Below are 27,080 nucleotides of genomic sequence, written 5' to 3' on the forward strand. Positions count from 1 at the left end.
TTAACCATCAGACTCTTGAACCAAAGGAGATAACTTCACCTGTCCCATCATTGAAATGTTCCCACAACCTATGGACTCACTTTCAAGGACTCTTCATCTCATGTTCTCTATATTTATTGCTTATTTATATTATTGTTCCTCTTTTTTTTGAATCTGTGCAGTTTATGTATTCTGCAGTCTGGCTGAATGCTCTAGACTGGTGGTCGTCCAATTCTGTTATGGTAACTATTATGTAGGTTTGCTGAGTATGCCCACAAAAAAATTGAATCTCAAGGTTGTATATGGTAATGTGTATGTACGTTGATAATAAAATTTACTTTGAATGTAGAAGATAGTCATAGCACAAAAACTGTCCCTTCAGTCCATCTGGTCTGTACCAAATTGATATTCTGTTGGTTGCCATCGACCCATGCCTGGATCATAGCCCTGGGTACTGCTCCTGTTCATCTACTTCTCCAGGTTCTCTTCAGTGCTGCAATTGAACCACTTTCAGAATTTAATCTGCCTTTTCTGGGACTTGCTGATGCTACCCCATTGGTACACATTAAAGTATGCATGTATATGTTAACTGTAAGCTCAACATATCAGGAAGCTCCATCAAAGCATTAGTTAAAGTTAGGTATCTGGGAACGAAGTTGTTGTGCATGAAGACAGAGGGCAAGAACAGGCCATTTTGCCCACAATTTTATATTGATGCTGAAATAAACTAACCCTCATCTCCCCGCATGTGGTCTGTATCCCTCTAATTGAGGGGTTCCCAGCCTGGGGCTAATGCTCAGGATCCATGGCATAAAAAAGGTTGGGAACCCCTGCTCTAATCCCTGCTTGGTTGTTTGTCTGTATAAGTAGCTTTGAGAATGCCATTTATTAAAATATCTCTTTAGCATAATACTATTGCTGCGTCAGTGACCCGGGTTCAATCCCACACTGTCTATAAGGAGTTTGTATCTTTGCCCTGTGGGTTTCCTCTGGGTGCTCCAGTTTCCTCCCACGTTGCAAAAGTATAACGGCTAGGAGGCTAATTGGGCAGTGTGGACTGATTTTCGGCTGGAAAGAGCTGATTCTGTGCTGTCTCTCTAAACAAAATAACTTAAACATTGCTATAGTGTTATATTGCTTTGTGTTTAATACTTACCTTCGTACTGACTTACATGATGTTTGTTTATTTGTGATTTTAAAATGTTCAGATGATCCAAGACAGCCAGAGGTGTGTTTTATTTATTTATTAAGATATAGCACGGAAAAGGACCTCCCGGCTCTTTGAGCCACATCACCCAGCAATCCCCCAATTTAATCTGAGCCTAATCATAGGACAATTTACAGTGATCAATTAATCTACCAACCATTACGCCTTTGGACTGTGGAAGGAAACTGGAGCTCCCGGAGGAGATCCCGTGGTCTTGAAGAGAGCATACAAATTCCTTACAGACAGCGGCAAGAATTGAGCCTGTGTTGCTTGTACTGTAGAGTGTTGTGCTAGCCACTATGCCACTGGGCTACCCTATTCTATTCTATTTGTTCATTTTCTGACATCTTGAAGATGCTAAATTCCTTTTTTTCTCGCAGTGATTCTTCGCCAGTGTTTCAGCCAACCTCTCTCCGATGCCGAAGGAGCAGTGCCTCAGTAAACCTTGGCTGCCCAAGCTTGGTAAGTGTTGCATCGTCATTCCTCCTCCCTGTCCTGCAACGTCTCAGCTATGCTTCCGCTTCCATTTTGGTCAGCAGACCTGAGCTGAAAATATTTCAGTTGGCACTAGGTCTGGAAATTCCCCTAACACAGAAAATGGTTGTTATTTTGCAGCTCAGAACAGGATGGGGACATGCCAGTTTAATGCTGCTGCATAGCTTTGGGAGAAAAAAATAAGTTTGCTGTCCTTAATTAGATTTTATGATAACAGTGACTTGCATCTACTTAATATGGGTATTGTGGGAAAATTCCCTGTCCATAATTAGACAAAAAAATTGATGCCAATCCAAAGGAGGAGAGGTTAGGGCAGTGACTAAAAGCTTAACCAAATCTAAAGACTTTGAGCAGAAGAGAGTTAATTGAATTTCAGAATTTGTGGTAGATAGATGACTGAAGACGGCAGGCAAAAGTGAGGAAAGGGAGTGGGCTTGAGGCCTTACTTAGAAGGACTGCAGTTTTGGGAGTGTTGTAGGTGTGTGGAGGTGACGGATTGAGCACAAGTTTGTTGTTCTTTGTACTACAGGCAGGGTTTCAACAGCTTTAAAGCTCTTCTGTCCTGAGTTTGTTTTGTCATTCATAGTTTTTATTGTCTACATAAAGGTGACATATCAGGGTAGCGACTAACGCAGTAGCTTTACATAGCCGGTAATCGCTGTTTGAGCTTCCATTCCTGCCTCTGTCTGTGAGGAGTTTGTACGCTCTCCCCGTGACTATGTGGGTTTCCCCTGGGTGCTCCAGTTTCCTCCCGCATTTCAAAGACGTATGGTTATGGTTAGTAAATTGTGGGCACTCTACATTGGCGACACTTGAGAGCCATCCCTAGCACGACTCTCACTGGTTTAATGCAGAACGATGCCTTTCACTGTATGTCTCAATGTACCTGAGACAAACGAAGCTGTTATTTAATTTAAAACAAGCATGTTGCGATGAGCTGCAGTGGGCGGTGGAAGTAGGTATCAGGGCAAATGGGAGTAAATACCCAAAGTGACAAAACTTATGGGCTTTAAGAGAGTGTCGATGTTTTAAGGGAGTCACTACAGATGTGATTACCCAAATGGCTCTCTGGTGCGTTCACTTGTGCCTTAATTTTGGTTCTATAAGCAAAGAGAGGGACAGGCATGCATCTCTTTCCACAGATCTCTGTGGCCCAGTTGAAGCATCCTTGACTCTAGTTTGGCCAGCTGGGTGCACCACAGTGAGACGTGGTCTTACTCAGGACTACTGTTTCTGTCGTACACCAGCGCCATCAGCTGCCACATTTCTTTTGGTAGAGACGCTCCGGCAAAATTATTGGTTAGTGAATTCCTAAATTTAGACCCAATGAAGGCCATAACACATGGGAGCAGAGTCAGGCCATCTGGCTCATCTAACTTGCTCTGCCATTCCATCATGACTGATTTATTATCCCTCTCAGCACCATTCTCCTCCCTTCTTCCTATAACCCTTTGACATCCTTACTAATCAAGAATCTATCAACCTTTGCTTTAAGTGTACCCAATGACTTGACCTCTGCAGACATATGTAGCAATAAGTTCCACAGTTTCACCACCCTCTGGATAAAGAAATTCCTCCTCATCTCTGTTGTGAATGGGTGTCCCTCTATTCTGAGGCTGTGTCCTAGACTTCCCCACCATAAACATCCTCTCCACCCTCCACTCTATCTAGGCCTTTCAATATTTGATACGTTTCAATGAGATCTTCCCTCATTCTTCTAAACAATAGCAAATATGGGCCGAAAGTCATCATCAGCTCCTCGTGCGTTAGCCCTCTCATTCCCGGGATCAGTCTCATGAACTTTCTGCGGACCATCTCCAATGCCAGCACATCCTTTCTTAGATAAGGGGTCCAAAACTGCTCACAATACTGCAAGTGCAGTTTATAAAGTCTTAGCATGAGGGTGTTTTATGAAAATGTAGGAAGGGTGACATGTTGCTAAGTGAGGATTATCTGTAGGTGGCATCCTCCTGTGCTGCTGCCCTTGGCCTCAGTCATAGAGGTTGGGCATTGGAAGATATTGTTGGAGTAGTTTAGGCAAGTAGCTGCAGTGCATGTTGTCAATGATACGCTTTGGCTGTGGTGGTGGGACATGGGGTATCAGTGTTTGTCATGACTGGTGCCAAGGTTGTTGGTGCTGCTCTGCTACTTCCCTGAAAGTGATGAAACAGGTTGATAAAGTACTGAAGAAGGCATACAGCATGTTTGCCTTCATCAAGCAACGTATTAAGTACAAGAATTAGGAAGTCATGTTTCAGCTGTATGAGGGTGGGTGAGATCACGCCTGGAATATTGTGCCGTTCCGGTCATCACACTATAGAAAGGATGAAATGAAGCTAGAGAAGGTGTAGAAAATAGGGCAGATAGGGTCATAAAGAAAGCTTATGGCACGTTGCCCTTAGAAAATCAAAGTAGTTGGGACGTTATGTTGAAGTTGTATAAGACATTGACGAGGCCTAGTTTGGAGCATTGTGTACGGTTTTGATCACTGACCTATGGGAAAGATATAAGTAAGGTTGGAGGAGTACAGAGAAAATTTACAAGAATGTTGCCGGGTCTGGAAGACCTGAGTTACAAGGAAAGATTGAATAGGTTAGGATTTTATTCCTTGGAACGTAGAAGATTGAGGGCAGATTTGATAAGTGTACAAAATTATGAGGGGTATGAATAGGGTAAATGCAAGCAGGCTTTTTCCACAGAGGTTGGGTGGGACTACAAACAGAGGTTAAGGGTTGAAGGGGAACATGAGGGGAAACATCTTCACTTGGAAGGTGGTGAGAGTGTGAAACGAGCTGCTGGTGCAAATGATGCATGTGAGCTCGATTCCAGCGTTTAAGACAAGTTTGGATAGATACATATGTGGATACGGTGCGGGTAGTTGGAAGTAGGGAATGGTTTGGAATGGATTAGATGGGTCGAAGGGCCTGTTTCTGTGTTGTACTATTTTATGAGTCTAAAAGGTTCACAAGAGTGTCGTAGGTATTGGAGAACTTGCTATAAGGAGTCACTATTTAGGCAGGGACTGTTCTCCCTGGAGCAGAGACGGCTGAGGAGATGACTTTATAGATGTTTATACTATCATGAGGGCGAGGGGATGACTTTATAGATGTTTATACTGTCATGAGGGATGAGGGCATAGATAAATTGGATGGTCACAGTCCTTTCTCCCCCAAGATTAGGGAGACTAATCCTAAAGGGAAAAGATCTAGAGGAGATCTGAGGGATGAGTTTTTCCACACAGAGGGTCATAGTTAAATGGAGCACCAGGGGAGGTGTTTGTAGTGATTTAGTTAGTTAAAAGATAACATCTTTTATATAAATTAGAATTGATGTTATTGACCCTTCGATCAAAAGATAAAGGCCAACAGTATCATGAGGGGTCCCACTCACCCTGCTTATGGACTGTTTGCCCCAGTCCCATCAGGAAGGAGGTGACAGTGCATCCACGCCAGGACCACCAGGCTCAAAAATCCAAGCAGTAGGGCTGATCAATCCCTCCACACACCCCCACCACCACTTCGTTATCATTTCCTGTCAAAATCCTGATGTATAGACACCTCTGTGCCTCGCACACTTTATGGAAATACAATCAGTTTATGAGTATAAGCTATCGTATGTATTTATATTTATTGTGTATTCTATCTTGTTTTGTTGCGCTGCTTTGGATCTGGAGTAACAATTATTTCTTTCTCCTTTACACTTGTATACTTTTTTTAGAGCAATAGTTTGCAAGGTTGGTAAAGCAGACAATATAATCAAACGTCCCTCCACCCCAATGGATGTTTAGTAATGAGAAGTTGAAGTCTCAAGGATCCAATTTTATAGATTTGCACATTATAGCAAAAGCCTCCTCTTCATGGACTCCCTCCACTTCTCACAGCTTCAGTAAAGCAACCAGCATAACCAGAGAGCCCACCCACCACCCACCCTAGGTGTTCTCTCTTCTTCCCTCTCCCATTGGGCAATAGACGCAAAAGCCTGAAAGCATATATCATCAGGCTCGAGACAGCTTATATCCTGCTGTTATCAGACTCTTAAACAGATCTCTTGTATGATAAGATGGACCCTTGAACATGGGAAAGTCTGCTGGAAATCCAAAGCAACATTCAAAATGCTGGAGGAACTCAACAGGTCAGGCAGCATCTATTGAAATGAATACAGTCGACGTTTTGGGCTGAGAAGTCCTGAAGAAAGGTCTCTGCCTGAACTGTCGACTAATTATTCATTTCCATGGATGCTGCCTGACCTGAGTTCCTCCTGCATTTTGTGTGTGTTGTTCTGACCTCCCAATCTACCCCTTTATGATCTTCAACGTTATTGTTTGCCTGCTCTGCACTTGCTGTGTCACTGTTACACTTTATTCTGCATTGTTATTGTTTTACCTTGTTCTGTTGTTGTAAGACTATTGAATGGTCCCCTAATATGATTTGATGGACCGTTCTCTTCACTGTCTACCTTGTTATGACCTTATTGTCTGCCTGCACTGCACTTTCTCTGTAACTACGATGCTTTATTCTGCATTTTGTTACCGTTTTTTCCTTGTACTACCTCAGTGCTCCATTGAAATGAAATAATCAGTATAGCTTGGTAACTTCTTCACTCAGAGGGAGGTGAGAGTATGGAACGAGCTGCCAGCACAAGTGGTGCATGCGAATTCAATTTCAATGTTTAAGAGAAGTTGGATAGGTACATGGAAGGGAGGAGTATGGAGAGCTATAGTCCAGGTGCATGTTGATGGGAGTAGGCAGTTTAAATGAATTAGCTCTGTGCTGTAATTTTCTATGACTGTATATGACAATAATAAGCCACCTTACCAATCTAACAGATGCCTGAATTGTTGCTTCAACTCTGCCATTAAGTGTATGCTAAATGCTTGATTACTGAAGGTCTCCTGTGTTTTAAAGAACATGATCCGTTGTCATAATTTATTTGATTAGCCTCCTGTGGAGCCCTTTGGGATATTTTGTTGTTTTAATAGTGCTATGAAAATACAATATTGCTTCAGTGTCCACTGGTGACATACTAAATGCTGTCTGGAAGCATTCAGCACTAGCTCACCAACAAAGGGTTGCCTGCTGAAAAATATTGCTTCATCACCATTTAAAAATAAACAGTTTACATCGCCACAAGTACATAGCTGTATTTGTATTAAGATCACCATAGCTGCTTGCTTTTTGTCACCCTCAGGACCATAACAGGCCACATTTGACAAAGCCCAGGTCCCTGACCAAATTGCAGTTTTGTGACTGACCAGACCTGAGCTATCAGAAGCTGTAGCTGCGGAATATAGGAGTCTTTCTTCACAGCAAACCTTCAGGAGAGGGAGAGTTTGAACGAATCCAAGTGAATCTCACTCTTCTAACACATTTTTATACTTTTATATTTGTTTTATACTTTTTCAACACAAAGATAACAATAAATAGTTAGTTACAATTTCAATTGCTTTGATCAGTGGGGCTGCACGTTAGCGTAGTGGTTAGCTCAACACTTTACAATACAAGTGACCCAGGTTCAATTCCCACCGCTGGCTGTAGGAGTTTGTATGTTCTGCCCCGTGACCACGTGGGTTTCCTCTGTGTGCTCTGGTTTACTTTCACAGTCCAGACTTACAAGTTGGTGGGTTGACTGGTCATTATAAGTTGTCCTATGATTAGAATAAAATTTAGGGATTGCTGGGCGGCTTGGCTCAAAGATCTGGAAGGGCCTATTCCATGCTGTATCTCAATAAATAGATAAAATTATTTCACAATATCTACTTTAGCATTTGTAATATGGTCGGGTAACTTTGTAGAATGACATATTTACAACAGCAGCACATCCCAACTAGCAGAACCCCTTTGAATATTCATTACTGGTATCTATTCCAAAGTACAAACTCCAGACACACAAAATATGCCACTTTTACCATTTTGTTACGGTGCTGAAGATGGCTGCATGCTAAAACATTGTGTACCGAACTGTGCTTTAAGTGGCAGGGATACACCTCTTGACAGTGCGCTAACCATTCATCTGTTTCTTCCCCTATGTAGTTTCAATGAATCGCTATCAGAATGTCCCATTAAATTGAATAGAGGTCTCATTTACCTCACTCACCTCAACACTGAACTGATTGCACAAGCATAACTTTGAAGGAAGTGTAGCAGCTGGTGTGCCTTGTTTGTAATTGCATATGTTGGACTCAGGATAGATCTTCAGAGATGTTGACACCCAGGAACTTGAAGCTGCTCACCCTTTCCACTGCTGATCCCATGTTGAGAACTGGTGTCTGCTCCCTTGACTTCCCCTTTACTGAAGTCCACGATCAATTCCTTGGTCTTACTGACATTGAGTGCCAGAGTGCCATTCTCAACACAGAACACTGATGCAAAGCCAAATCAGAAAAGAGATTAGTGTGGTAGTGGTGGTGTTTTTCTTTAACGTTGAGACATTCCACTTTACAGAATTCTCAGCAAAACTGAGAACTTATCCCACTATTCCTCTGCCTACCTGAGTGGGAGAAGCTGCAGTTAACCAGTTGGTCATGGACACACAGAATCCCAGGTTCGGGTTATAAGACCATAAAACTTGGGAATGGAATTGGGCTTTCTGGCCCATTGAGTGTGCTCAGCCATTCCATCATGGCTGATTTACTTTCCCTTAGAACACCATTCTTCTGCCTTCTTCCTGTAACCTTTGACACCCTTACTAATCAAAAACCTATTAACCTCTGCTTTAAGTATACTCATGACTTGGCCTCCACAGCTATCTTGGCAATAAATTCCACAGATTCACCACCCTCTGGCTAAAGAAATTCCTCCTCACCTCTGTTCTAAAGGGATGTCAAATTCTGAGGCTGTGCCCTCTGGCCTGAGGACCTCCTCCCCCAACTTAAGAAAATATCCTCTTCATTTTCCACTCTAGGCCTTTCAATATTATATAGGTTCCAATGAGATTTCCCCCTACCCCACCCCAGTCTTCAATGTTTATATGCCCAGAACCATCAAATTCTCTTGTATGTTAACCCTTTCATTTCCAAGATCATTCTTGTGAACCTCCCTGTCCAGTACCAGCATGCTCTTTCTCAGCTAAGAGGCCCAAAACTGCTTGCACAGGCCCTACAGAAAGGAAATTCCCTTGTAATCCCTGTTTGCCTGCCTTTGCTGTTTAAGCCCCAGTTAACTACAGAGCTGTCAGCTGAACAGTGACTCCACAGTTTGTGCACCGTATGTAAGCTGAAAATATTCAGGTTAACTTCCAATTAATAATGCAACAAGTAAATTGAACGGCAGGCTGTGTTGTTTGCTGTTTCTAAACCCTCCCTTCCCTTTCCTTCCAGTCTTTCCCGCTGTCACCATTCCGAACCGTCAACAGTCGGATTGACCAGATTCGGCAGGTAAGGCTTACGTTCTGGTGTGTGATTCTGTTAAACTCAATTGCAAATGTTTTCTCTAGCTGTGGGCAATCATTTCCTCCACAGCTGGGTGGGTGTGATCTTGGCATTTCTGCATAGCTATATGGGCGTTATATTGTCACAGGGTGCAATATGTAGACGGTACTGCAAGGAATCAGTCCATTTGACCTCTCCCACACACACAAAATGCTGGAGGAACTCAGCAAGTCAGGCAGAACATGTGGAGGGGAATAACAGTTGATATTTCGGGCCAGGACCCTTAATCAGGACTGGCAAGAAGAGTGTCTCCGGTGTTTTGTGTGTGTTGCTTTGGATTTCCAGCATCTCCATAATCTCTTGTGTTTACAATTTTCCCTCCCATTATCTCTTCTCCTTTTCTGTGTTTCTTCTTTCTTTCTCCTTCATCAAATTAATTAGCTACTTAAAGTGCGCCATCTTCTCTGTTGAGGGAGACAGCACTGGACAGGCCACTATGTGTCCTCTCTCGTAACTCCATGCCTTTCATAAAAACCACAAACTCCACTAAACTCCTGCTTCCATTATTACTGCTGATAACCCATTCTGAAAGACAAAGAGCAGAATTAGACCATTCAGCTCATTGAGTCTGCTCTGCCATTCAATCATAGCTGATTTATTTTCCCTCTCAACCCCATTCTCCTGCCTTCCCACCGTAACCTTTGACACTCTTACTAATCAAAGAACCTATCTATCAACCTCTTGCTTTAAGTAAACTCAATGACTTGGCCTCCACAGCCGTCTGTAGCAATGAATTCCACAGATTCACCACCCTCTGGCTAAAATACGGGGCAGCTGCTTCTCACTGTGTAAAGAAAAACATGCCCCTCACATTACTTTTAAACAGGCCTCTTCCTCCCCCCCCCCCCACACACATACATACATACACATACATACACACACACACACACACACACACACACACACACACACACACACACACACACACACACACACACACACACACAACTGTAAAGGCATGTCCTCTGGTGTTTGACATTTCTATCCTGGAGTACAGATTCTGACTTTCCACACTTCTTATAGTTTAAAAAAACCTCTATCACAGGTTTCCCAACCTGTGGCCCATGGACCCTTGCTTAAAGACATTGGTCTTTAGCATAACAAGGGTTGGGAATCCCTTCTCTATCATAACCTCTGATGCTGTAGGGAGAACAACCTAAGTGTCTCCAGCCTTTCCTCATAGCTCATATCCTCTAATCCAGGCATCATATTTGCATATACAGTCCCATCTCCTGATATGTCTTATGAAGATCAGTCTTTCCCCTCAGATACATGTCGTAACTGTTGACCTGATTTTGTTTTTTCAAAAGTGTTTTCCTGTGAAATAAGTTGTAAGTCATTAAAGTTATCGCCTCCAGATTAGACCATAAGATAAAGGAGCAGAATTCGACCATTTAGCCCATTGAGCCTGTTCCACAGTGACACCTCAGAGTACAAATGTCTGTTGTTGCAACTGTCATCATCATTATGTGCCATGTTGTATGTATGACGTGGGCGATTGTGATCTTTCCATGACCATGATTGCCCTTGGCAAGCTTTTCTACAGAAGTAGTTTGCCATTGCTGCCTTGGGCAGTGTCTTTACACGATGGGTAACTCTAACCATTATCAATACTCTTCAGAGATTGTCTGCCTGGTGTCAGTGGTTCCTTAACCAGAACTTGTGATATGCACTGGTTGCTCATGCGACCATCCACCAGCTCTTTCCATGGCTTCACATGACCCTGATTGGGGGACTAAGCAGGGGGACTTGCCCAAGGGTGACCTTCAGGCTAGCGGAAGGAAAGAACTCCTCACACCTCCTTTGGTAGAGGCTATCTCCACCCCTCCACCTTGTTGCAACTGACATAATGTGTTTTATATCAATATTACCACAATTTCAAAATTAGTTTTTTTTCTGTTAAGTATAGTCTAGCTAGCTACATAATGGAAAGTATAGTTAGGCATGGCTAAATACCAATATACCACAGCCAATCCCAGTAGCAATCCAGGTTTGTGGTGTATGACTGGATGTGCATACAGAGGAAGAAGTGTTTTCTTCATTTATTCACTGGTAATGCTGTTGTATTATTGTCTGCTGCTGATTGTCTCTGGATGGTAGATGAAATACATTAAGGAATCAACCAGGTGGTGCTCTGGAGTTGTTCACAGTCTACCTAAGAATAGAAAATTTCCTTCTCTGGTACTTTTTTACACCAATCGTGGCTTCCCGTCCAAGTTTATTGTCATTCAACCGTTAGGTGTATACAGTCAAATGAAACAATGTTCCTCCAGACCAAAGTGCACAACACAGTACATATAACTCACACATAGCATGGTGCATGTGCTCTCAGTTGTACACAGCACATAAAGTAATATTGCCACAAATAACTTAACAAATAAACTGCATTTATTACACAAGTTTAAAAAGTAACCAGTATAATTCAACTGGTGCTTCATATATGAGGAGGAGCGAGAGGTGGCAGGGAGTTCAGTCGTCTCACTGCCTGGGGGATGAAGCTCATCCTATCAGTCTTTGTCCTACTGCTATGGTACCTTCTGCCTGATGGTGGGGAGCTAAGAGATTGTTAGACGGATGGGAGGGATCATTGACAATGCTAAGGGCCATGTGAGGGCAGTGCTCCTGATAAATACCTTGCATGGGTGGAAAGGAGACCCTATAAGCAAGAATGTTATTTTAATACCACATTTGATTTAATTCCTGGAATTAAAATGTCCCGGGTCCAAGCAGTCAAATCTGGTTCAGTGATTCAGACCTCTCATTGCTCCAGTAACTTGACCACTGTGCTATTATGCCCATTAACTGTGTTTCACCATTTATTGGGGGTACTTGACATTCTTCTAGCGGCTACCGCACACAGACACAAAGGAAGTTGCTTGTTTTATTTTGTGTTTCAGGAGGAGAGCATGGATGTGATGAATCGAGAGACTGCACATGAGAGGTGAGATTAGCCACTGTCAACTCCGTCCGTTTCATTCATTCATGGTGGTGCCCAAACCATCCTTCCTGGCTGCACACACAAAATGCTGAAGGAACTCAGCACATCAGGCAGCATCTGTGGAGAGATTAAACAATCGACTTTTGGGGCTGAGGAGTGGGAAGGAATGGGGCAGAATAATGTGGTGGGGGATTGGAGGAGTACAAGCTGGCAGGTGAGGAAGGTGAGTTGGGGGGAGGAATGAAGTGAAAAGTTGGGTAGGTGGTAGAAGGGCTGAAGAAGGAGAAATCTAATAAAAGAGGGCAGTGCCATGGAAAAAAGGGAAGGAGGAAGAGAACCAGAGGAAATTGATAGCAGGTGAGGAGAAGAGAGAGAGTGAGCAGTAACAAGAATGGGGAGGAAGGAGGCTGGAGAAATCAATGTTCATGGAATCAGGTTGGAGGTTAACCAGATGGAACTCCTGACCACACTGAATGGCAAGTTGATATGATGCATTGCATCCTTGCTTGTGCTGGTTCTTTGAATGATCTCCCTACGTGTCCTGCTCTCTACCATAGACCTGCACTTCCCTCCCTGTCAGATGTTCATTTACCTCCCCTATGAAAATACCTTCCATCGTCCTTTCAGGCTACCCGTGCCAGATCACAGCAATCTGATTGCACTTCAAAAAAAAAACGCGGCTGAAATGTTGTCACGAAACTGCAGATGCTGGAATCTGAAGCATAGCACAAACTGCTAGAGGAATTCAGTGGGTCAGGCAGCATCTGTAGAGAGAAATTTCCTCCATCTTCAGGAAAAGAGCCTTTCCCTATCCCCACCACCACTGTGGTTGATGGAGTGTTCCCTTGGTCCAGCAGTTCATTCTTTGATGTGTACAATGTGATGCCATCGCCAGCCACATCCCGCCCTCCCTGCCCTTTCTGTTCAGCAGGGTCCAGTCTTTCTGAATCCCTGGTTTGCTCATCTCTTGCTACCCAACTGCACCCGCCCCCTGGCATTTTTCCTTGCAGGCTTACAGAGCTAGGCTTTTCTTCCAGGTGTAGTGGAAATTCAAATGCACTTCTTCCAACCTTGCCTGTTGTATTCGGTGCTCTCGATGTGGGCCTCCAGCGAGACCAAGCAGAGTCTAGGTGACTGCTTTTTCACGTATCTGCACTCCATCCTCCATGGCCTTCTGGAGCACCCAGTTCCAAGCCATTTTAATTCCACTCCAGATTCCCACACCAACCTGTTGGTCCTCAGCCTAGTTTCTCTTACTTAATTTCTTAAGATATCCCAAGAATTTCACAGCCAGTGGAGTTTTGTTGCTGTTGGAATTTGGGGAACTGGAAGCACAAAGTGAGATCTCATCTCAATTGAAGTGTTGAAAAACAATTTATTAATATTGATTAAGCAATAAATGTCAGGAGAAAATCCAACAACACATCAAAGTAATGATGGCAGGGCTCAGTTGCAGCTACCTAAGGGAGTAGGGAGAAGTTCTGTTTGATGTGCAGACTGAAAGATGGTACCACTGATGTAGCGTTCCTTCCATACCACTTCAACATCACTGGGGCATTCAAGATTCAAATTTGTTTATTGCGCATACATCAAAACATACAGTGAAATTTGTCATTTGCATCAACAACCAATCCACACCATTGCAGGTCCGGAGTCTCACCACACATTCTGCCACCAACGTTGTATGCCCACAATGCTCTAAAGAACAACGCAGAACAAAACAAGCAACAGAACAGCAAACCAAGCCCTGTCCCTCCATCATTTCTGTCCCTCCTGACTTGTCATCACTTCCTGAGTTGTGCACAGGAGAGGGTGGGTGTCAGCTTAGGTTATTGTGTTCAAGGTCCAGCAGAGATCGATGGGCCAAATTACCTAATTCTGCTCCTATGTCTTATGGACCACTAATCTTTCTGAAGCGAAAAACAAAATCTAGCCTGCTATGTTGCTATCATCTGAAATTTCAAGAGGTACAATGCAGTTTTTAAAGTTGAGTGATATTTCCTGTCGTGGGAAGGATCTAGAACCAGAGGGGACAGCCTCAGAATACAAGGACATCCCTTTAGAACAGAGATGGGGAGGAATTTCTTTAGCCAGAGGACGGTGAACTTGTGGGATTAATTGCAACAGTCAGCTATGGAGGCCCAGTCATTTGGTATATTTAAAGCGGTGTTGATAGGTTCTTGATTAGTAAAGGTGTTAAAGGTTACAGGGCGAAGGCAGGCGAGTGGGGTTGAGAGAAATCATTCATCAATCATGATGGAATGGTAGAGCGTATGTGATGGGCAGAATGACATAATTCTGCTCCTATTTCTTATGGTCTTATTATGGGTATGGCTGCTTTGTACATGAGTCCAAACCAGTGCCTTCATATCAGTTATGCCTCCTGTGCTCCCACACTGCAGCACTTTAAAAGACAGCTTCCACTCAGGCAGATGTATAGTCCTTCTGTTAGCTTGAAATTGGAACGCTTCCAGCTGATAGATATGAGTGAAAATCCACGATTGTGGGAGAACTGCTATTTAAATATCATAGTAATGAGTGAAACTGAGCAACGTAGCAATATGCCAAGTAAAGTGGCAGGTGATTGGGAGGAAACTCTGCGTTTGGATGTAATTTATTATTTTCCTGTCAGCGAAAGTGAAATCTATGTCTGTCAACATTGCGTATCTACTTCGTATGGGTGTGGATTTAAAAAAAATAATAGGCCTCTCACTAAATCTCATTAACTTCCTCCTGAGCATGCACTTTCCACTCAGCCCCAGTTAGAAAGTATTTCTAAAGAAGGAGGAAAATGCAGATGGTGGAATTAAAGAAAATGTTAGAGATATTCAACAGTTCAAGCAGCATCTGTGAAAAAGAGAATTAACTTATTCAGAACTAGGAAAGTTTAGAATACGAATGTTTTAAATGATGGGGGTGGAGATTAAACATGTTCAATTTAATATTTTTACATTTAATATCAGAGAGTATGTATCCAGTACACAACCTGAAATTCGTCAGACATTCATGAAAAAGAAACCCCATAAAACGATAGAAACATTGAAGCCCCCCCTCATTTTGCAGAACATCAACCACCCACCCCCACCTGCACCAGCAAACGCATTGACCCCCCCCCCACCATGCAAGCAACAGCAGAAGCACCAAGAGTCTGTTAATTCAGAGTCCATCAAACCACAATCCACAAACCAGCACTTCAGTATCTGACAGGCTCTCCCTTCCAGCAAGGGAGGGGGAGGTCGCTCCTGCAACAACAGGAGCGGAGATCAGCAACTCGCTGTTCTGATGTTACAATCTTCTGCATCACTCCTTCAAGCCCACCCCCCCCTCCCCATCATGAGGACCAAAGGGCTCTCACCCTCCATCGAGGGGGGAGAGAAAGAGAAGGAGGGATCACTCGAGTACAGGGGCCTCCCTCCGACAGCAGCTGACAATTAGTAAACACACTGCCTGTTCTCTCGGTGTTCCAGTCTCCCATAACGCTTCAGTCAATGAAATCACTGAGGAACTGAGTCGCTCATGTGCCTGCTACCCGACTTCTGGCCTCCCGGCCCTCAGAGTGTACATCTTCCAGGTTGTTCCCGAAGATGGCGAAGTGCTAGGCTGCACGGTAGGTTCGGAAACCCACCACTTTCAAAGAATCGTAGCTTGAACTATAGATGACAGATTCTGACAGAACGACAAACCACCTTGGAAAGATAAGAAACACCTAAAGAGAAGAGAAATAAACTGTTTCGTGGACAAACTGGAAGAAGTCCCTGGGTTTTCAAAGTCCACAGGCATCATCTTTTTCCAGCCTTCACTTTCTCCTTTCCCTGTTTTCTGTATGTTCCCAGTTATGATGCGGCGTCGTCAACATGAAATGTTGTTTCTTTCTCCACAGATGCTGCTTGACTAACTGAGTATTTACGGTATTTTCTGTTTTATCTGGAATACAGTTGTGGACAGTGTCAGTTCAACATCCGTGTTACGAGTCCCTTCTCCAACACAACACGTCCCCTTCATCTTCCATATCCTGCTCATCATTCTGCTTACAAAAAATCACAACAAGCTGGAGACCACCATGCTGTGTCCACAGCAAAAGACAGGATCTCCTGGTGCCCACCCATTTCCATAAGACGTAGGAGAAGAGTTGCACCGTTTCCCCATTCTGACATGTCTGTCCATGGCCTTCTCTACTGAGGCCATATTAAGACTGGAGGAGCAACACCTCATATTCCTTTTCGGTATCCTCCAACCTCATAGCATGACATCAATTTATGTAACTTCTGCTAATTTCTCCCCCAACCCCACTCCTCCCTTTTTCCATTTCTCATTTTGTTTACCCTTTCTCACCTGCTCATCACTTCCCACTGGTTCCTTTCTTTCTTCTCCGTCTTCCATGGTCCACTGTCTTCTGTTAGATTCCACATCCAGCCCGTCACCTCTCTGCTTCTCATATCACCCCCGCCCACCCACCTACACCCTCACCTGGTCTCACCTATCACCTGCCAGCTTTACTCTTTCCCCACCCCCCTCACTTTCTTATTTTGGCTTCTGTCCCCTGCCTTTCCAGTCCTGATAAAGAGTCTCAGCACAAACAGTAGACTCTTTATTCCCCTCTATGGATGCTGTCTGACTTGCTAAGCTCTTCCAGTATCTTGTGTGCTGCCTGAGACCATGTTGTTGATGTTTCTGAACTGCAGTGGAATCCTCATGTTGATGCGCTGCTTCGTTAAATCTGTTGGCAACAACTAGGTTTAGGATGGTGGTGAATAATGGTAGCTTGGATTGAGGCGTTTAATTTTGCCGTGTTCGCCAAGCTTGGCAGTCAGCTTGCAGACACTTCATCACCAGTCAAGTGACATTCTCAGTGCACAGTTGTTGGTGATTCTCTCTGGGAGTGTTTTTGTTTATATATACAACCCCCAATCTACCAATTTGGTTGTCTTGGTCCTGATTGGCTACCCTTTCTGTTCACCTTTGAATTCTGTTGGCTCGCGTTTCTCTGTAAATAAACATATCCAAATAAACACTGTCGACAACCCCCTAGGAGTCAAAGAAATATGAGCCAATGGAATTCAAAGATCAACTGAAGGGGTAGCCAGTCAGGACTGAGGCAAGCAAATGGGGGCCCACTATATAAACGTGAGCACGCCCAGAGAGAAACGACTGTGCACAGAGGAACAGATGTCACCTCAGCTGGTGATGAAACGTTTGCAAGCTAGACAAACACTGCAACATTAAAAGTAGAAGGTGGTCAGGGTTTTCCTACTCCCATGTTACACTGACTGAACACACAAAATGCTGGAGAAACTCAAATGGTCAGGCAGCATCTATGGAGAGAAATAAACAGTCATCATTTTGGGCTGACACCCTTGTGTTTATTGCAGGTGGTAGTTGGGTGAGGAGGGGGAGCCCCTTGTAGACTTAAGGGGAGGTGGAATGTATTATTCTGATGACTAATCTGTATTCTCTACTTTTCCTTTCTGAAGAGGGATACACGCAGCCATGCAGATGAGCTGCTCGTGGGAGGATGGTTTTACACTGGTGAGTACTTAACCACTAACTGATAGAAAGGCTATGTAAATTTTTGAAGTAATTTTGTGACTTGACACGTAAACATTGGGTGAAAACTAAGAAAGTCAGACCTCATCTTTAATCTTGAACATTTCTTTTGGTTGAAGGATCAGGAAGGCCAAGTGCTGTCCAAAGTGTTAGCATTGCCTAACACTTTGTGCTTGACTAAGGAGTAACGTAAAATAAAGCTGGATTCTCTACTTGTTCTGTGAATTAGCAGGCATTCATGAGTTGTGATGAATAAAGCTGTATAAAGTTGACAAATTTTTTGACTACAAACGAAAGAAAATTTGCAGATGCTGGAAGTCCAAGCAACACACACACCAAATGCTGGAGGAACTCAGCAGGCCAGGCAGCATCAATGGAAAAAAGTACCATTGACATTTTGGGCCAAGTCCCTTCAGCAAGACATGCCAAAGGGTTTCAGCCCAAAACGTCAACTGTAAATTTTTTGATGTTTTCAGTGTTGTGTTTTCCCCTTTTGTTTCATTCAATGGGGCGTAAGCATTTGCTGCCTATCACTGATTTCCCTTGAGAAGATGATGAGGTGCTGGAACCATTAAAGTCCTTTTAGGAAACGTGATTTCATACTGCAGAATTTAGGCAGGAACTCTTATGTTGTAGTTGTACAAAACATTCACGAGGCTGCACTTGGCTGTACAGGTCGACCTTCACTAATTTATCACCATTGTGACCTGAGGAGTTCTGTATTAGTGAAAATGCCGAATTACAGAAGGATCACATTAAGCAATAGCTAACCACCTCATCATACCTTTAAAATATCATGTAAATCAGTACAAGTTAGATAATAAAGAAAAAGAAATATTAAATTAGTAAGTGAAATTTTAATAAAGTAATATACCGTACAGGCACAGATAAAATAAAGGGTACAGGTAAATATACAGGAATTAACTTGTACAGAAAAGTTGAGCACTTCTGCTTCTAAATTGAGACGTTTAATATACCTTCAGGCAAAGTTACACGTCTGCAAGTGTGGGGTTGTCAGGATCATCACCATCTTCATCTTGGAAAATGAGTGAAGCATCAGGAGCTGGTGCTGAAACTGGCACAACAGTTTCTTCAAAAACTGTTGATGTTGGTGGCAGCACATCTGGGCGAGCAGAAGTTGATGGCACTGGATTTTGTAGTGTTAGCTCCCCTGTGCACTTTTTCTAGCAATTTTTTTGAATATATCTTCCAAGGTAAGTTGTTTCATATATTTTGGTTTCTCTGATTAGCTTATCCTGCAGCATATAAACACTCATTATTTCTTGCTCAGTTATAAAACATTGTTGCTCTAATCCTTTCAGCAATTCACCTGTCAATAGAAAGTCTCTCTGCTACAACTCCTTCATCTTCATCACTGCTTTCTCCTCCAATATCTTCCTTCTCTGGATGTACAACCATCTGCACAATTTTCGAGTCAGTATAATGATGAACAGTAGGCTCATCCTCATCTGTATTCATCCATTCTTCAACATTGTCATCATTGAACCTTGATGCAAGATCCTTGGCAGCAGGATTAGTTAGCTCTTGAGCAAAAGAAAGCAGTTCAAGTATGACCTGTTTTTCCTTGGAAACTCTAAAGCCTGTAAAGTCATTTCCAGTGTCTTCACCAGGTGCAGACTCAAACATTGAACCTGGCCATAATTTATGCCAACCATTCTTCAGTGTGATGGTTCTACAGACCTCCAAGCATTATCAGCACAGTAAATCATCTCTTTCATATTAAACTCCCTTATAAATTCCTTTACTGGTCTGCCAGCATTAACTGCACTCAAGAGGCACCTCATCAACAGGGAACGATACTTCGACTTGAGAGAATGTAATATGCCATTGTCCGGGGGTTGAATTAATGATGTACAGTTAGGTGGCAGGAAGATACTGAAAACATTGTTTTTTACCAGGAGTTCTGCTTTCGGGTGTGCTGAACAGTTGTCTAAAATAAGCATTATCTTACAGTTGTGCTGCAGGCCAACAGGCTCACAGTGAGCTCGTGCTTCGGGAACGAACTAATTTTCAAACCCTTCTAGTGTGATGATAGTTATAATCCATCCGTTTTTGTTAGCACAGTAAATTACAGGAAATTTCGTCATACCTTTGAAGGCCCTGGGACGTAAACTTGTGCCAATGACCAGTAACTTACATCTGTGGGTTCCTGCAGCATTCGAGCAGCCTAGCGATCTCTCGATGCCTTATACCCTGATAGTTCGACACCTTCACTTAAAGATTAAACCACGTTATCAGCACTTTATCTAGTTCCAGACTTCTTCCGTCTTTCATTGTTTTTCTTACACACATCTGTTTCTTTGAGCCACTATCAACAAAAAAATGTAGCAGTTTTTCTTTCTGTTTCTTTGTATCGTACACTGTGGAAGAGCCAATGTTGTAACGCTCGCACAAGCTTTTCACTGATACGCCACTGTCCAGTTTTTTCAAGAGTTCAACCTTATCTTTAATAGATAATGTGCGGTGTTTTCACTTCACAGCATGGGGGTGCATTTCCTTTACTCAGTGGGGCCATAATTGGGGCTAAAAAAGAGCCAATGATATTAATAAATGCAGGAAAACAAGCAGGAATCGCTTGTCTGCACTTACAAGAGCACGCCAACACGTGAACAAATCTAGCGCAACCAAAACAATGCGCAGCAGATTGGTATGGTGGCCCGGGAAATTTGAAATTACAGTTGCGTGGAAAATTTGAAATCAGTGATCAGTCTGAATCTGAGGGGCAACCTTTTCACAAAGAGGGTGGTGCATATATGGAGCAAGCTGCCAGAGTGAGTGAGTGAGGCAGGTACATTAACATTCCACTTCCTGGAACTTCTAATGGTTATTCCCCCTTTATTTCTCATCACCCCCACCTCATCTGGGAGATAGTATAAAAACATGGGAATTGGAGTAGACTTTCTGGCCCTTTGAGTGAGATCACTCCACCATTAGCATCTTAGATGATCTTCAGGTGCATGGATAGGAAAGGTTTAGAGCAGGGATTCCCAACCTGGGATCTATGCTTAAAAAAAGTTGGAAACTCTGGGGCAAACACAGGCAAATGGACCTAGTTTAGATGGGCATCTTGATCAGCATGGACAGGTTTGGCCAAACGGCCTGTTTCCTGTCTCCCTGGACAGTGAAGAAATTGCAGTTTTTTTTTGAGTCTGGTTGATGTGATTTGGATGGGAACCTATCGCAAGTAATCTTTCCATACATCTGGCCCCTGACCTTCTAGATGGGAGCCTATAGCAGGTAACCTTTCCATACACCTGGTGCCCGACCTTCTATATGGGAACCCTATAGCAGGTAATCTTTCCATACACCTGGTGCCTGACCTTCTAGATGCTGGTTAGAGGTGAGTTTTTTTCCTTTTCTGGCGTGTATGCTGTAGCCGTGATGCATCAGTCAGTTACAGTAGGAATGAATGGTGAGAGTTGAGTGGAGCTCAGTGAGGCAAAAATTCTTTTCCTAGTTTTGTGCCAATATTCTTGAGATTTGTTGGAATTACAGTCATTTAGGCTAGTCGCAACTTGTGCCTCGTAATAGAGGTCTTCCTGTTGGCTTCACGTTTCCTCAGGGACAGTCCTGTCAGGGAACTGAAGAGAGGCTATTCATATTCTTGAGACTTCCTTGCTATTCAGTGACTCCTTAACTCTTGCTCCTGCCCTACTCAATAAAAGTTTGGGTCTCAATTTGGAAACAGTCAGTTGATTCACCCCAAAAGCCAAAACTACTCTTTGGTGCAAGCGGGTTTCAAGTTTTATGGTTGTTACCCCTTTATTTGTCATCACCCCCACCTTGCCTCGGGAGACGGTTTCAGAAAACGTGGTAGCTGGATTAGGCTTTCTGGCCCTTGGAGACCTCTCTGCCATTAGGATCATAGCTGATTTTCAGCCTCGGCATCATCACCTCGATTTTCCCCTAATGCCAGATATCTCAATTTTGAATGAACACAACAACTGAGCTTCCACAGCTCTCCAGGAAAGAACACTCTAGACTCACCAGCCAGTGAGTCAAGATAAGACTCACTGGACTGAATGGCCAATTCTGTTCCAATGTCTTAGAGAAATATACCTCCTCAATCCCAAACAACCTAATCATTACACTGATGTGACCTGTGATCATAGATTCCTCAACCAGTGCAAACATTTCCCCATATCCCAGCCTTACAAGTCTTAAGAATTGTGTGCCTTTGCAAGTTCAAGTTTACGTCACACACAGTGCATATAGTTACGATCCAGCACATACACTCACAAAATAATATTAGCACAAGTCTGAGTAGCACAAAGATTGATGGTTTGTGGGACGTTGTCAGGCTTCTGCAGTGACAAACATGCAGCAGTTCCTCATTGGGTGAGATAAAGTTTCTGCGTGTTGAGACCTGCTCCAATTCATTGATCCTTTTAAACAGTAACAGTACGGGAGCATGATGGTTGTAGAAGGCAACACAGTGCAATGTTGTCGCTATAATTTAACATTTTGTTAACATAGGGTTTGTAATGCAGTGGGTGTCTTGAAGATCACTGAGAAACTGGGTGGCTGTCAGCATGCTGAGCTGTGTGGGGTTTTGGGTCTCTTCAGCTGCCCTAAATTCTCAATATTTGTTTATATTCAATCCACACTGCCCAGCAGTTCCCTGATTTAATCTGAGCCTAATCACGGGACAATTTACAGTGACCAAATAACCTACCAACTGGTATGTCTGGGCTGTGGGAGGAAACCGGAGCAGTCACGAGGAGAGCATACAGGCAACGGCGGGAATAGGACCTGGGTTGCTGGTACTGTGAAGGCTAATTTCCTGCAGGCATTGTTTGAGGTAGCAACAGGAACTAAGTGTCTCAAATGAATGGGCGACATGGTAGCATAGTGGTTAGCACAACGCTTTACTGTGCCAGCCACCCAGGTGCAGTTCCTGCTGCTGCAATCCCTGTGACCGCTTGGGTTTCCTCCGGGTTCTCTAGTTCCCTTCCACAGTCCAAAAACATGTTCGTTGGTGGGTTAATTGGTCATTGTAAATTGTCCCGTGGTTAGGTTAGGGTTAGATTGGCAAGATTGTTGGGTGGCACGGCTTGAAGGGCCAGAATGGCTTATTCCAGCTGTATCTTGATAAATAAAATTTTAAAATTGCATAATAAGACTGATTTTGATGTTAGTGTCAAGTGGGTTTATGCAAATAGATGTTCAAACTGCTTATGTAGAACTATTCTCTGTTTCTGCAGTGTGACCAGATGGTGACTGCTGAGCATGAAGACCGGATCCTGACCTTGCAGAGGGACGATATTTTCCCCCTTGCCCCTTCTCCTACACGGGTCGGCAAGGTATGGAAAGATGCCTTTGTTCTTGGTGTGAAGTTTGTGTCCATTAAGCACTAGAGGATTGTGGGGATGCTTCCTTCATCTGTAATGCTATCTAGTGATTGTATCTGAAGCAGCTATATTATATGTCATGGTCTCTGAACTGAGCCAGAAACTCCTGGGTTACAGTCCCATTTGACAGATTTTCATAAATCAGTGCATTGAGTACAAGAGTTGGGATGTTATGTTGAAGATATTGGTGAGACCAGCTGTAGAGTATTATATGCAGTTCTGCTCACCTGCCTACAGGAAAGATGTCAATAAGATGGAAAGAGTTCAGTGAAAATTTACAAGGATGTTGCCAGGATTTGAGGACCTGATTTTTTTCTTCCCCCCCCCCCCTTGAGCGTAGGAGATTGAGGGAGATTTGATAAAGATAGACAAAATTATGAAGGGTATAGATGATGTAAATAAAACCAGGCTTTTTCTACTCGGGTTCGGTGAAACTAGAACTAGAGGTCATAATTTTAGGGTGAGAGTTGAAATATTAAAGGGGAACTTCTTCACAGAGAGTGGTATGAGCTGCCAGAGGAAGTGGTGGATGTGAGTTTGATGGCAACATTTAAGGAAAATTTGGAGAAGTTCATAGATGGGAGGGGTATAGAGGGCAATGTTAAAGGTGCGGGTCAATGGCACGAGACAGTTTTAACAATTTGGCACAGACTAGATGGGCTGAAGGACTTGTTTCTGTGAGGTAGTGCACTAAGACTCTATAACTCAGACTGATGTGGCAGTACTGAGGGACAGCAACACTCCAGTAATTTTCAGCTGAAATGTGAAGGAGAAACCTTGTCTCACATTACATTGCTATTGATCATTGATTGGGGTTCAAATCACATCACCTTCTGGAAGGAGTTTGTATGTTCTCCCTGTGACCACATGCATTTCATCCAGATATTCCGGTTTCCTCCCACATCCCAAGGATGTACGGGTTAGGGTTAGTGAACTATGGGCATGCTATATTGGTGCCAGAAGCGTAGCAACATTTGCATCTGTCCCCAGCATAATCCTTGGAATGTATTGGTTGTTGATGCAAAACAATACATTTCTATATATATTTTTGTTTCGATATACCTGAAAAATACAGCTAACCTTTAACCTTTAATGCCTTTATTAATCAAGAACCTATCAATCTTTGCTTTAAATATGCCCAATGACAGCTTCCACAGCCATCTCCCACCTTCTCGCCCCCCCCCCCCCCAACCTCTCTGTCCCCACAAAATATTGGCTTTACGATATTGGTTATAATTATCTACCTTTGCAGAGTATAGCAAGGCAATGTTGGAAACAATTTAATGTTTCATCTAAAAGAGATGCCCTCTGACCATAGAACACATCTTAATAATGACACTAGGATTGTGTAGTCTGTTTCCTGCCTTGAGAGACTCAAAAATCAGAAGCAGTGTTACCCTGTGAGCCTCTGCTGACCCTCAATGGTCCTTGCTTCATGCAGTCATTCTTTTTCCCAACTATACATGGTATATCTCAGTTTATGTACGTATCACATCATAGATCTGGGAATGAATGATCTTTTCATCTGAGTGTACGCTAAAATTAAAATGGCCTGAACCTTAGTTAGCTCAAATTCTTTACTTTGGGATGTTATAATTCTCTGGTTGATGTGCATATATAATTACAGAACTTTGCAAAAGTCTTAGGCACATGTATGTAGCTAGAGTACCTAAGACATTTGCACAGTCCTATATGTCAATGTGGAGCAGACAGTGAGTTTGTAAATCTAGCAGGAGCAAAGGATGTTGGGAATGGCAAGGGTGGAGCACTGCGGGAGGGGTGTGGGACAGCTGGTAGAGAAGGAGTGCGGGGGTTGGGATGAGAAGGCACATACCCAGCCTTAAGCCACCAGGCAAAGTCACTTGATTCTAAATAAATGGTTTATTAATCATTATAGAATGTCTCTGTGTTGTTTCCCGCTCTTTTCCCAATCAAGGTCCTCTCCCACTCTCAGTTCACAATAGAGATCCATATCATCACTCACATATGTCATGAAATTATTTTTTTTGTGGCAGCAGTATAGTGCAGTACATAAAATTACTACAGTACTGTGCAAAAGGCTTGGGCACCCAGCTAAAAATATATGTGCCTGAACCTGTATGTGCACAGCACTGTCTTATTTTAAACTATCAGGAGTGGATGAGTAGAATGGTACACTGTGTGTATTATAGAACAGTACAGGCCCTTTGGTGTATGATGTTGTGCTGACCTTTTAGCCTACTGTAAGATCAACCTAGCCCTGCCCTCCCACATAGCCCTCTATTTTTTCTACCATCCACGTGCCTATAAATGGCCCTAATGTGTCTGCCTCTACCATCATCCCTGGCAGTGTGTTCCTCACCCTCCACTCTCTATGTATATTTAAAAAACAATTATCTCTGACATTCCCCCCCTCTTAATTCTTTCCTCCAGTCACCTTAAAGTTATGCCCTTTTGTATTAACTATTTCTGCACTGGGGGAAAATTCTCTGGCTGTCCACTTGATCTGCGTCTTATCAACTTGTACACCTCTGAGTCACCTCTCATTCTCCAAAGAGAAAAGCCCTAGCTTGCTCAACCTTTCCTCAAAGATGTGCTCTCTAATCCAGGCACGGGGTGGCAGGGCATCCTCCTGAAATCTCATGTGCCATCTGGTGGCCAGTGATAGCTTTCCACCTGTTATTTCAAACACATTCCCCAATCCCTGACTGCTTTTGAAATTGGGAAACATTCTTGAGACACAGCATTGTTAGAAAGTCAGTTAAAAAGCCCTGGATCAACAGATGGCTAATAAATCGTCCCTCCTCTCACTCTTTTTAAAAATATTTTTTCAGCAGTACTTCTCATCATCCCAGCCGATCCTGATACCCAAAGGTGGCATCACGCCAAATTCCTCTCCAAGTCCTACGCGACGTTTTGGAAGGTAAGAGAAACTTGAGCCTGACCGCTGCTTGTTCCTTCTGTACGCACGTGTACATCTGTCCCTGTGTATGTAGCTGGGTATGTCAGTGTGTACGCCTGTGAATGTCTGTGCGCACATGCACGCGTGTCTATCTGTGCATCAGTCTGTGACAAAGGTACTTGGCTAAATCTGTATAACCCTGTTAGATCTAGTGATACTGATCCAAGGTTGTTTGGAAGTCAAGAATGAGGCAAAAAAATTGGTCATTATTTATTGAGCGTTATAAGAATGGAGAACAAACAGAAAGGAAAAAGAAGTCATGTTCATCTCAGACTAGAGATAGCAACATTCCACTGATGACAATTAACCTATAAATGGACAGATTCAAGTGGCAGGACACCTGCAGAAAAAAGTTAATAAGCTTCTAGAAAAATACAGAGTTAGTTATTCTATAAACACTGGATAAATTACTGAACAACTGCACATATATAGGTGACTATTGAAAATACTCTCCACAACCTTATCGTTGGGTTTGGAGGCTTGCATGCCTCAGTGACCAGGAGAGCTGTGTTGGCTGGAGGACTTTATACTTTGGCTTGTGGTTAGGTCACCCATGCCAAACAGGTCAAAGAGTAGAGGACAGATTAAGAGTGGTCCACCGGTCCTCCAGATTTTTGGGGCTCAGCTCAGGGCTAGCAACCCTGATTAGTCAAACAAAACTGTTAGGGAAACAACAATAAAAAATCTTCTACATCTGTGTGCAATGGTATTTCCGATTCTCTATCCGGGATTTGCATGACTGTCAGAAGTGAAAACCAAGCAACTGACATGATGAAGGAAACTCTGAACGCCGCCAAGAGATGGAGGACCTTCATTGCTTCCCTAACTAGTGGCGTAATGGGCGGTAGAGAGAGAGAAAAATACACACAAGCATAGGAAAGCTAAATTACAAGGAAAATAAAAGAAAAATAACAATTCTGCAGCCTAATCCAACCCTGATGATATGCTATGGATTTTGCAATTTCTTATTCCTCTCTGACCTAATCAACTAAATGGCAAAAATACACTTTCCTCGTGAAAGTTGCTGATTTCTTTTCATTTGTTGTTTCTCTCCTGAGGCTGAGGTGCCAGCTCATGATGTTTTAACATCTTATGCATTGACCTGTGGCCTTTATTGGTTTGGGTGGTAATGAAGCATCTTTCATCCTCATAGACAAAGGCAGCTATCAATGCCTCTG

General features: G+C 43.1%; 1 protein-coding gene across 6 annotated transcripts in view; it reads left to right on the forward strand.

Annotated features, from left to right (window-relative positions):
• LOC140197886 (P2R1A-PPP2R2A-interacting phosphatase regulator 1-like) overlaps positions 1-27,080 on the forward strand; it is a 63,138-nt gene that overhangs the window by 18,596 nt on the left and 17,462 nt on the right. For 4 of the 6 annotated variants that reach the window (XM_072258449.1, XM_072258446.1, XM_072258448.1 and 1 more), the window contains exons 2-7: positions 1,567-1,648; positions 8,997-9,053; positions 12,005-12,048; positions 17,517-17,571; positions 22,815-22,913; positions 25,775-25,863. In XM_072258449.1, coding sequence (XP_072114550.1) covers positions 1,567-1,648; positions 8,997-9,053; positions 12,005-12,048; positions 17,517-17,571; positions 22,815-22,913; positions 25,775-25,863 — 426 coding nt within the window. The remainder of the gene's footprint in view (positions 1-1,566; positions 1,649-8,996; positions 9,054-12,004; positions 12,049-17,516; positions 17,572-22,814; positions 22,914-25,774; positions 25,864-27,080) is intronic. The other 2 variants (XM_072258445.1, XM_072258447.1) reach the window with 2 other exon arrangements.

Source organism: Mobula birostris, chromosome 5 (assembly GCF_030028105.1).
Source record: "Mobula birostris isolate sMobBir1 chromosome 5, sMobBir1.hap1, whole genome shotgun sequence".
Taxonomy (NCBI): domain Eukaryota; kingdom Metazoa; phylum Chordata; class Chondrichthyes; order Myliobatiformes; family Myliobatidae; genus Mobula; species Mobula birostris.